This window comes from Palaemon carinicauda, chromosome 5 (genome assembly GCF_036898095.1).
Source record: "Palaemon carinicauda isolate YSFRI2023 chromosome 5, ASM3689809v2, whole genome shotgun sequence".
Taxonomy (NCBI): Eukaryota; Metazoa; Arthropoda; class Malacostraca; order Decapoda; family Palaemonidae; genus Palaemon; species Palaemon carinicauda.
Genome location: NC_090729.1, coordinates 110,822,875 through 110,835,374, shown reverse-complemented (window position 1 = coordinate 110,835,374; position 12,500 = coordinate 110,822,875). Strand labels below are relative to the sequence as shown.

At 34.9% G+C, this 12,500-nt stretch overlaps 1 protein-coding gene and 1 pseudogene across 1 annotated transcript; both read left to right on the top strand.

Annotated features, from left to right (window-relative positions):
• Positions 1 to 2,237: 2,237 nt before the first annotated feature.
• On the top strand, positions 2,238 to 10,930 carry LOC137640508 (uncharacterized). The gene is made up of 4 exons (XM_068373037.1): positions 2,238 to 2,511; positions 4,520 to 4,602; positions 8,921 to 10,404; positions 10,752 to 10,930. The coding sequence occupies exons 3-4, from the start codon at positions 9,192 to 9,194 to the stop codon at positions 10,928 to 10,930; spliced, it is 1,392 nt and encodes a 463-aa protein (XP_068229138.1). The 5' UTR covers positions 2,238 to 2,511; positions 4,520 to 4,602; positions 8,921 to 9,191.
• Positions 10,931 to 10,944: 14 nt separating this feature from the next.
• The window catches only part of LOC137640509 (uncharacterized), a 2,248-nt pseudogene continuing 692 nt past the window's right edge, over positions 10,945 to 12,500 (top strand).

The window sequence follows — 12,500 nt, the reverse complement described above, 5'->3', positions numbered from 1 at the left end:
AGTCGTACATTATTTAAACAGTGATAAGCAAGTTTTCTACATAGAAAATCATATGATAATTTATATACAGTTTTCTACATTGAGAGAGAGAGAGAGAGAGAGAGGAGAGAGAGAGAGGAGAGAGGAGGAGAGAGAGAGAGAGAGAGAGAGAGATTCAAACAGCTTTCTCATTTGATTTTTTTCATCACATAGCCTAGAGAGCGAGAGTACCAGGCAAAATTGTTTTTCGTGTGATTGATTGAAAAAAAAAGAAAAAAAAATGAAATTTTACATTATTTATCACGAAAAGTTAAGTGAATAGATAAGAAAATTCTTAATGTTGGCATAAAATTAAATAAACCAAACCACTTCAATTAAATAGAATTAATAAAAAATTTCTCGTGAACAAATTAAAAGTTTTATATCCGCTTGGAGGCAATCTTCGAAGTTTTCCTCCTCCTTAGGTTTTCCGTAATTCTTTCAATCTTCCAGTCTTCCATGATAGGTTTATAATTTTTTTTAAAAATTCTATACTGTCATTCTATTTTCATATCTTCATAAGTCCCTTTTTTTATTATTTATATATGGAAGATCTGTTTTAATGTTGTTACTCTTCTTAAAACATTTTTATTTCAATTGTTTTTTTACTTTTCATATAGTTAATTTATTTTCCTTTATTTCTTTTCCTCACTGGGCTATTTTTTTCCCTATTGGAGCCCTTTGGCTTATAGCATCCTGCTTTTCCAACTAGAGTTGTAGCTTAGCTAATAATAATAATAATAATAATAATAATAATATAATTAATAATAATAATAATAATAATAATAATTCTTTTCTAAATCTGCGTATTCAGCTGTCTGTCCAGCTCAGGCTCGCCATGAAAACATAAGCTTATTTAAGCAGTACTTTGCGAGTCATATAAAACTCATCCAGTATTTCCAACCAGGGTTGCAGCTTAACTAATAATAATAATAATAATAATAATAATAATAATAATAATAATAATAATAATAATAATAATAATAACGCATCGAAACTAGAGAAGAAGTATCAGCAGCAAAAAAGCCTCTTCATTTGTTGATCGAGAAGAGACTTTACGATTATCATTTTTATTTTTTTTTTGGGGGGAGGGGCAATTACAAAAAAGAAAGTTGATGCTATTCGCTGCAGCTGTTGACATTTTATTTACATCTCTAAAGTATGAGAATAATTTTCTATAAGTACCTGAACTGCACTGGTGGCATTATCCATATGGCCCGACATTGCATTTCCCAAAATTCGAAAAGTAGAGGAGATATTTTATATTCTTGTGTACCAAAATAACAGACCATAAAGTGAATTTACGATTTGATAATAGTAGTCAAATACCAAAATTTATTACTCGATAAGTTACCGGTGCGTAGTTAGTTTAAGGCAGATTGTATATAACCTCGAATTTCTAAATTTTAAAAAGAACAATTTAAAATAGTGACTCACTCTCTTAGCAGTGCAGTGCGGTTTGGAAATCCCTAGCCACCGGTTATTCTGCCGTAAATACGGTCCGGTTATTCTGCCGCACTACCATCTGGTTATTCTGCCGCACTACCGTCCGGTTATTCTGCCGCACTACCATCCGGTTATTCTGCTGCACTACCGTCCGGTTTATTCTACCGCACGGTCGCAACCGCATGGTTTTAAACCGTTCGTGTGAAGCGGGCCTTAGACTTCTTTAAAATTCAAACAGATAAGCTATTGAAGAGAAGGATGCTAAATATTTCCATAGCTAAGACAAGAGAACTGTTACAAAAAGAAACCATTACATTAAATTCATTGCGACCGTAACTTTCCTATCTTTCTTCTATACTGTTAAAGAGTTGGCCGTAATAAACGGCAAAAATCCTGGAATAAATTGTAGCCAGGCATTTTACCGTTTCAAAATCGGATTTATTGACTTAAAGTAGTGATATTACGGAAATTAACCTATAAAAGATATAATAAAAAAGTAGGGTAAAAATTACGGTCGCCTGTATTTTCTGAAATACTGCTGAGAGGAACGTAGAGAGGAGAGGTCCCCTTTTTTGTTTCATTTGTGTGATGTCGGCTACCCACCAAAATTGGGGGAAGTGCCTTAGTATATGCATGTACTGCTGAAAACAGTATTTCTTTTACGGAGAATTTTCGATTAGATTATATATTTTTTTTCTTCTGAAGTGTAGTCAATTTCCTTACTATATACCAGTCAACTGATAATGAAATAATTAATCAATAATTACAGGTCATAGGATCACTGCAACACAACAATAAGAAGAAGAACAACAAAATCAACACATCACCAGATGAGATAGAACATCCAGTAGCCAATCAACATGAGGAATCTAGTCATTATCGCATTCCTGGTCACTTTCTTGGCTGGAGAATGGATCGTGCAGGGCAGACCCCAAGGACCCATCCACAGACGAGCAGCCAAAGAACGACAGCTCGTCCGACTTGCCTGATATGGAAGCAGAGGACACCAACAAGAGATTCATAATCGCTGAACCACCATTTCGAGAGGTAAGATTTTGGTGCCTCGCTTTTTCAATGTTATTTCTTTCTACAGAATACAGAAGGCACCCCAAATTACAAATATTTGGAGATACAAATACAAATTCAGATAAAGATAACAAAGATGAGATAAAGAAATACTAAAATAAAACAATATTATATCATTTAATACAGTAAGCAAAATAACATTTGTAATAACCTGATAATCTATTGCATATGAAACCCGATTAACTTATTAACTTATTTAGCTGTAAGTCATAGGCATGGGATTCAGATTAGGCCTACACTATTCAGGTTAGATCTATCATAGGCCAAAATTTAACCAAATTCGACTTACAAACAGTTTCATTTTATACAGTAAACATAACGCCATTTGTAATAACCTGATATCTATTGCATATGAAAGCCAATTATTTGTCATTTTTTTTTAGCTGGAAATCATGGGCATGGAATTCAGGTTAGGCCTACACTAGGGCAAAATTTAACCAAATTCGACTTAAAAAACAGCTTCATTTTATACAGTAAACAAAACGTCATTATGTAATAGTCTGATATCAATTTCATATGAAACCAATTATTTATTAACTTATTTAGCTGGAAATCATAGGCAATGAGATTCAGGTTAGGCCTACACTAGCCCAAAATTTAACCAAATTCGACTTGCAAACAGTTTCTTTGAGCCAATTAAGTTTGTTGGGGATATTCTGTATAGTTTAAAACTGGTATTTTACATCACATCATATAATGACATCAAGACAGAACTGGGTTTTAAAAAGCTTTTAAAAGCTATAATGAATCTACAATGGATTTACTAACGTTTCAGCTTTGATTTTATGCATATATATTTTCTCTAGACACATAACTACGTAAAATATTTATAACATAAAACTACAGTTTTCTGATGGTTTAATTTGGTTTCATATATTTTCCACTGAGAGTATTATTATACGAAAAATTAAAATCAAATTCTACATAAAAAAAGGCCTGTAAACATCCATCCTCTTAAAAAATAATTAATGGAAAACAATCGGGGCCACCGAAAAATTAATAAAATTCTTCTTTGCTAGCTTCCCGATAATTCATATTTTGATCATTAAGAGAAATATTTTGAACTAGTCAGACCGAAAAAACAAAAACTGTATCTTCATAGAGCATTACTAAAGGGTGATACTTTTTATCTAATTTTCTGTGAATTTTTATGCAATATTTATACCTCGAATTATCTTCAATTTTCTAATTTCGCGAGTGACTCGCTATATTATTTTATTCTTTCTCATAATAAAAATCTACATTTTCTTTCATGGGTATTTGTTCAACAATTTATGAAATCTGGGTTCCTCTATATGTAATTATGCACAATTTATAATGACAATAAGAACAACAATATTTAATTTTTCTAAATTTTTTTGGACTTCGGTCATAGTCTCGTCTAATTCAGAGTAAATTATGACCAATTTCTGTTTTTTTTTTTCTTCCTGTTATGATCCATGAACCTCAAGATGAATTTCTTTTATGCCTTACGAATCAGAAATCTCTATTCTCGAAGTTTTTACTCCTGTGTTTTATATACAGACATTTATATATATATAGTATATATATATAGTATATATATATATATATAATATAATATATATATATATATATGTATATATATATATATATATATATATATATATATATATATACATATACATACATACATACATACATACATACATACATAATATATATATATATAATATATATATATATATATACTATATATATATATATATATATATATATATATATATATATATATATATCATCTCCTACGCCTATTGACGCAAAGGGTCAAGGTTAGATTTCGCCCGTCGTCTCTATCTTCATCTTTTAAATCAATACTACTCCATTCATCATCTCCTACTTCACGCTTCATAGAACTCTGCCATGTAGGGCCTGGGTCTTCCAACTGTTCTAGTGCCTTCTAGAGCCCAGTTAAACGTATAGTGAAGTAATATTTATCTATTTCTCTCAGAATCCTCACCGTCAAAGAAACTTCGTCCGATGGGGTCAACAGGCAAACATGAGGCCCAATGTACCTTGGCTAGCTCCTCCCAGGTAAGAAAAAAAATCTCGAAATAGTATTAGATACCCTATAACGCATGCTTTCATTTAACAAACTTCAGATCTATAGTCGCAATTCTTTTTAGTGAGGCAGATTTGCACTGACTCGCAGGGGGTGGCCCTTTTTAACCCGGAAAAGTTTCCTTGATCGCTAATCAACCAGATAGTAGGAAACTTTTCCGAGCTAAAAGGGCACCGCTGCGAGTCAGTGCAAATGCTCCTCATTAAAAAAAATGAGTATAGTTTCTTGGTCTTGAATATTCTTAACGACAAATGGGGAAAAGACTTACTTATCAAGTAGGACCTGAGACAAAATGACCATGAGATATATATATCCAAAGCAAACCTTGGCAAAACAAATTTTGGCGTTAACGGAAACACATATCAAATTATACTTTGAGTCAAATATTAGTAAAACAGTTTTTTAATCTTCCCAAAAAAGAGAAAAAAAACACCGTTTTAAGTCTGGCAATACGGAAACACAAATCAAATCATACTTTAAAATCAAATATTAGTTAAGCTGGTGTTTTAACATTACCAAAAAAAAAAATGAAAAAAAAAAACAATAAATGAATAAAAAAACATAGATTTAAGTCTGGCAATACAGAAACACATATCAAATCAGGCTTATAAATCAAATATGTAGTTAAACTGTTTTATATTATTAAAAAAATAATTTTTAAGTCTGGAATTACGGAAACAAATATCAAATCTTCCTTAAAAATCAAATATTAGTTAAACTGTTTTATATTGCAAAAAAAAAAAAAAAAAAAAAGAATCATTAAGTCTGGCATTACGGAAACATACACCAAATCATCCTTTGATATCAAATATCAATTTTTAGTTTAACTTTGAATATTACAACTTCAGGATCTGGACCTAATTATTAACATAAATTTAGTTTACTGGTGAATGATTCATGATATAAATTTCTTTCTGTAGTCATTAGTATTCAAACGATAGAATATATTCATATTAAAATTATTAACGAAAATGTAATCATGTTAGCAGATTAATATTGATCTAAAATCTAAAATATAAGCAAGAAAATAAAAGGTTTTCAAAGAACGGTACATTTCAAACAAACACAATGTCACCTTTTCAGAGGATACCTTGTGTATCAAAAAAGTTTCTGAAAATTATTCTGTTCTTTCCTAATTAATATGTTCTACAATCGTTAGAAAATTTTTATCAGCCGAAACAGATTACAAAATATTGTCAATTTGTTGTCAATTTGTTTCGTAGACATTAGACCAGAATTCTGAAAATCATTAACGTTAGGTCCAAATTGTGTCTTTTATCACTATACTTCATCATTAGCATTTCATACCCTATTGACGCAAAGGGGTCTCTGTTAGAGCCGACTGGCGAAATCTAACAGAGGCCCTTTGCGTCAATATTTTACTTACAGTAGCAAAATTAGCCCATTAGACTTTAATGATATTACTGAAATAAAACATATTTAGACGAATTTTGCAAAGCTGTTTTTATAGAAAACTGCCACTTATACACTTGATTTCGGCTAGTGATTATCCTACAAACAAAAAAAAAAAAAAAAACTATTAACACCTCGTTGTCAATTTGCTAATAATAATGGTTTGATATTTAGAGCAGAAAATTTAATCCTCGCAGAAAACCTTCAAGTGCATGCGCCTTTCGCAAGGGTAAGAAATACTGTGTTATAAGTAAACCAGCTTTAGAAATTTAGTGTGAAAAGACTATGCATATGAACATGAACTTATCAGACAAATTTGTATATAATGTACTGATGCCTAACTCTAAATATCTTTCTTTGACTTGATTGCTTTCAATACAGCTCAATTCAACTAAAAAGACATTGAGATCTCTTTGCACTTATTACTAATAACAGCTCATTGAATGAAGTTTCTTTTGTATGTCTTCACTATCTAACATACACTTTTAACTCAATATCTATACCCATCTTTTTTAATGAGGTGCATTTGCACTGACTCGCAGGGTGCCCTTTTAGCTCGCGAAAAGTTCCCCACCAACTGATTGGTTGAACAAAATAATTCTAACCAATCAGCTGGTGGGAAACTTCTCTACTCATTTTTTTAAAAGAGCCGCATTTGCACAGAGTCGCACGTGTGGCCCCTTTAGCTCGGAAAAGTTTCCTACTAGCTGATTGGTTGGACAAAATAATTCTAACCAATCAGCTAGTATGAAACTTTTTCCAAGCTAAAAGGGCATCCCTGCGAGTAAGTGCAAATACGCCCCATTAAAAAAATTGAGTATGTCTTATTTTTTTTACTGTCCTTGTATGTACTAACAAAATACTTTCAACTCAATATCTATCCACTGTGCTTGTCTGTAATGTCTTTAAACCCTTCAGTTATCTTATTATGCTTATAGTTGGGCAACATTTTGGCGCTTCATTTCAGGGATTTTCTTCCCAACAAACGACGAAGAGACATTTGGCGTTCGCATTCGTAGGTCGTCTTACTCATCTACCTCCTTCTCGACTGTCCTACCTGAAAGAGACGACAACAGTTCCAAGAACAGAGGTTCCCTTCCTAATCCTATACCCTTTCCAAATGCCACTACTTCCCTAACTATTTCTCCATTGCATTTTTCGACTCTTCCAATGACAACACTTCAGTCGATTACCTATCTTCCTGCAACTGAACATTATCCTTCATTACTTGTGCATGAAAGTAATAACCCCACTTTTAGGTATTCATTTCAAAAGTCTTCATCTTCTGATATCGAAGAAGGTAACTCCACAATAACACCCAGACCCATTAAACATTGAGACTGTCATTCCTGTACCGCCAATAGCCATAAATTCCTCTGAAATATCCTTTAACATTACAAATCCTGCGCATCCTACTTCCCCACCTCAGATGGAATTAAATCTAACGAAAGAGGAAAACTCTACAGTTTTTGCAAAGCCAATAATCAGTGTTCCACCAAAAGAGCAGAGTCCCTCCATCCCTAGATTAAAAACTATAAGTCATACTGGCAATGAAACTCAAGTACTGGACTCTACTGTCAGTACCAACGCAGAGACTGTTGAATTCCTGAATGCTGAATCTTCTGCCACTGGAATCACAGATCCTGGAAATCAGTCAAAATTATCTAGACAAAACACGTTGAAACAGAATCTGTCACTGGAATCTTCTTTGAAAAGCTCAAACTCAACGAAACTGTCACTGGAATCTTCTTTGAAAAACTCAAAACTCAACGAAACAGTCACTGGAATCGTCTTTGATAAGCTCAAACTCACCACCAGAGATCTTGCTTGTGAGTTCAAAGAACTTGTCTAGTGCTCAGACGGATGACCCTTCTATTTCTGCTGATCCGTTGCTTCATGACGATACAAAAACAATTCACGAGGACAAAAAAGTTTACAGAAAAAATAAGAGAAAGCCCAAGAGCTTTACTGAAGCTCAGAGCCAATTTCATGATACCACCAATGATCGGAATTCGACAATGGGAATGGATGATGAAAGGTATGAGTGATGGATTTTGTAATTGGTAGCAGGTACAGGCACCACACTTTCTGAAATACTGAATGTGATGGTTCTTGTAATTGGTAGCAGGTACAGGCAACACATTTTTTAGACGTATTTAGTCACATTAGAGAGCAAATAAATCAATATGGATGGTAGGACTTGGGCTATTTCTCTTTTACAAATGCACACTTTTTGTAATCTATAGCTAAATCACAATTAATGCAATGAATATATCTACAACCAATAATGCAGTTTTTCTTTATTCTAAGTGAATGATTCATGGCACTACATTCTACTCAAAGTAACCTCATAATATTCATCTCTCCATTTGCATGACATTTATGGTTGCATGTTTTTAATTTTGGGTAAAATATAAGTCTCCATCTTAACATAATCAAATACAATTAACGTTTATGACGACGAGTTAGTCTTTATTGCAGAAAGAAGTAAAAGAAACTGACATTAGGACAGCGGCCCTCTGTAAAAGCATTATACTGATGTGAAACAACAGGAAGTTTCTTAATTACAAATGACTTTCTAGGTCCCCTCACATTCTGGACATGAAGCAGTATTCCATTTAGATTTTCCTGATGCTCTTGTAATTGTTATAAGAATTTAAATTTTCTCAGTTCTAATCTTTAATGATAAATATGAATTGATCTGAACTAATAAAAAGATGCATAAGAATTTTAATTTTCTCATTCCTAATCTTTAATGCTAACTATAATCCAATCAATCTGAACTAAAATAAATATCCTTACTAGTTATAAGGGGACTTTGTATGGAACATATCTAATATACTACAAGCATTTGTTCAAATTGTTTATTTTTTACAGGACACCTACACCAAAAAGGAATCAAAATCCAGGTCTGAGACATCAGACCTTCCAGGCCCTTATCCCTTTGAATCTGAAGTACGAGGGGAAGGATATCACTCGCGAATCAGATTCGATCCCTTTGGCGGAGCATACCCTGAAAGTGGTACCCGTCCCGTTGGGCAAACATTTGGCAACTGGCCTGCTAGGCCTCCAAATGATGAAATCCAGGATGGTGGGACTCATCGTCCTTTGCTGCAGCCTTTTCACAATGGTGGAAAGTTCCTAAGCAATGCCGAAAATGCCAGGCTTCCCCCCTTTCAGTAACCCTGATCACTTTCACCATGATCTTCCATTAAGACATCCGAGCCATATATTTAATGAACATGAAAACCCAAATCCATCTGGACCTTCCACATACCGTCCACCTCCAGGAAGACCATTCTTGCATCCAGGAAATCCAGAAGGTCTAGTTGAAGACGAAAATAGTGAAGCACCTAATCCCACACTCACAGAGGAATTCCCAGTTTATGAAGACCGTACTTTCCATGATGATTCACGACCCAATTCTGATTACCCAATTGTAGCCAGCGTTTTTGATGACCGTCCACAACCTGATGTGATATCTGGATCTTTAATTTCAGTCAATGATACAACCGATACAGAAAATGATAGCTATGTAGATGAAGTAATATCAGCCTCAGCAGGTTCACATACTGAAGAGGAGAGACTGGAAACTACTGGAAAGGATTTAGAAATAGATCCATCACAATTAACTATAAGCGACTCAGACAGTGCTTTAGCAAATGAAGAAAACCAACAATTAAATGGTACTGCTGATGAACCATTACTTACTGATTATAACAATGACTATTATGATCTATATGATGAATTTATGGATATGTATTACGATGCTGATGAATCTAACCAATCCATAAACTCGGAATATAATCAAACAAGTCCAACAACACTTCCAATTACTACACCGCTGCCAGTATCAGAAAATACAGCTCCATCAACAACTGAATCAAGTCAGATTTCATCTCATCATACAGAAGAGACCAGCTCTTTTACATCAACAACTGACCATTCCTCACTTCCAACATCAACTTCAAAAATAGAGACTTTGACAGATTCATCTACGATTGAGTCATTAAGTTCAACAGTTCAATCAACATCACCAACTACAACTAGTACTAGTGCTGCAACGACATCTACCTCAACAACTATCATAACAACTGAGAGTACAACATCAAAATTACCACTTGTGACCACTACGGAAAATGTACCAGAATTTACAAGTACTTCAAGTGCACCACCTTCATCAAGTGAATCTCCATCAACGGCTAAAGTGAATGCAGAAGAGGATCAGACAGAAAAAGCAATTGAAGATGGATTATCAAGCACTGGTTCTAACAGAAGAGAACAAACAACACCTAAACAAGAGGAAGATAGTGCTATCAGTGATAAAAGTGAACCAGTGACAACCAATCAACAGAGACCAGGTTAGTATCAATTACTTAGTTTGCTATATCATGGTTAAACATATATTCAATCATAGCATATAACAAACATACAACTTAGAGTCAAAGCACTTATTGTAGTGGCATCAACTAGATTATTACCCTTTCATATATAATATTTCATATGTTTTACTTCAAAACAAAATGCTACTACTTTATACCTTAAGAAAATAATTTTACTTCAAGTGTTAAATGAAATTTCCAGCAACCTTGGAGTAAAATTAAAATTCTTTATAGCTCATACCACAACCACTGCTTAAACATTAAACATATTAGAGGTGAGATTTTACACTCAATTATCTTTAACCAATGCTTTTTTTCTCCTACAGGCACCAATAAGGGATCCTCCCTTATCAGTCTGTCTGAGATCCTGCAAGGGATTGGCATGTCTCTTCCCCAATTCTTGGTTGCCTTGAAAGGGCATGGAATGACACTTAAAGATTTTACATCCAGCCTCCAAGAAAAGAGCCTTACTCAACAACAGTTACGAGGGCTAAAGGTGACCTAGATTCACTTCTACAGATGCTTGATGGTGGTGATTCACAGATAAAAAGTACAACAGAAGTGGATCCACCACAAGAGGAACCTGAGAGCCAGGGTGACAAGAAGGTAAGCATGGTCCCTTACTGGTTAACAACCAGGCCAACATGGAGGCCAACGACAACCACCACAACAACAAGTACCACAGAAGCCACAACGACGACTTCAACTACAACAGAATCGACAACAACAGCACGGCAACCGTCCACATCTGCTCCTCCTCCTAAAATATTTGGCTTTAACCCTTCTGTCTCCAGGAAGAATACTGAGATAGCAAATAAAAACACTGATGAAGATTCTCAAGAAGCCACCGATGAAAGCAATAAAGCCCCAATTCCTATAAAATTAGACTTAGAAAATATCATGAAAGGAAAAGGGTTAAGTGCAGCTGACATTTTACATGACCTTGGCTCACTCTTCACCTTTGGAAATGAAAACAATACGGATAAAACAAACATAGAAAGTGATAGCAGCAGTGGCAGTGATGGTACAAACAAAACATCAAATGATGACGAGGATACCTCCTCGACAACTCAAACTCCCTATACAATTCCAGATACCCCAGTTTCCCTTCGCCCATACCGACCATCCGGGGGAGCCGATAGACATCGCTCTCGTCCTTACCGCCCAGAGAACAGAGGCTGGGGAGGCACAGTTAACCGAAATCGCAACATACTAACAAACAGATTCCACACGACTGATAGAACAACCCTTCGACCTCCATATGAACCACCGCCAGTCACACCATCCAGTGACATTTCACCCCTTCTAAACGTATTACACAATTCGACAACAAGTTCCGACGGGGGCAGCATTTCATTTGAACTCCACAGGAAAACGAAGTGGCAGGAATACATATTTCAGAAAACCCACCTTCCAGACAGTCTAAAGGAAATTACTATCCTTCCAGGGACGACGACCCTAATTCTCTCAATGTGTCAACCAAAAGTGCCATCTTGGCCGCCTCCATTCTAGGAGGAGTTGCCATGTGCATCTTCTTGGCAATTTTAGTCGTAGTGATGTACCGCGGCAGGGCTCGACGGCGTAAGCCCTTAAGTATCCCGAGTGACGCCTCATCCTCCTCGACGCCTCCTATTTACTCCTCAAGGGCGGGGAGTGGCAAGGGCTTCTACAAAACTTCGGGCTTTTGGGGGACGCTTAAAAAGAGGTTTGATCCTTATTCTCTCAGTCCTACACCCACAGTAATGACCTGAGAATAGAATACCTACATTTTTTTCATATTCCATTCAGTGCTAAAAAAAGTATCTCTCATTCGTGGCGATGAATGAAATGACGAGATATCTATGAAGACATTATGACATTGCCCGAAGTTGCCTTGTGTAGTGCTTGTGACAATTGGCAATATATTTCTTTCTAATTACTCGTTTATTAGTGATGGGGTACTTGAAGTTTCATTCTGACGACTTACGAAAGCTTGGTTTTTTTAAGACAGTAAATTATTTTTGATATGTCTAAAATCCTCTTCCGGGTTTGATGAAGGGGGAAAAATTAATGTTTTTATTCCGTAAAATCTTACC

Coding starts and splice junctions, on each gene's coding strand:
- LOC137640508 (XM_068373037.1), top strand. CDS start 9,192: ATGCCGAAAATGCCAGGCTTCCCCCCTTTCAGTAACCCTGATCACTTT. Junction 10,405..10,751: donor AACCAATCAACAGAGACCAG/GTTAGTATCAAT, acceptor TTTCTCCTACAG/GCACCAATAAGGGATCCTCC.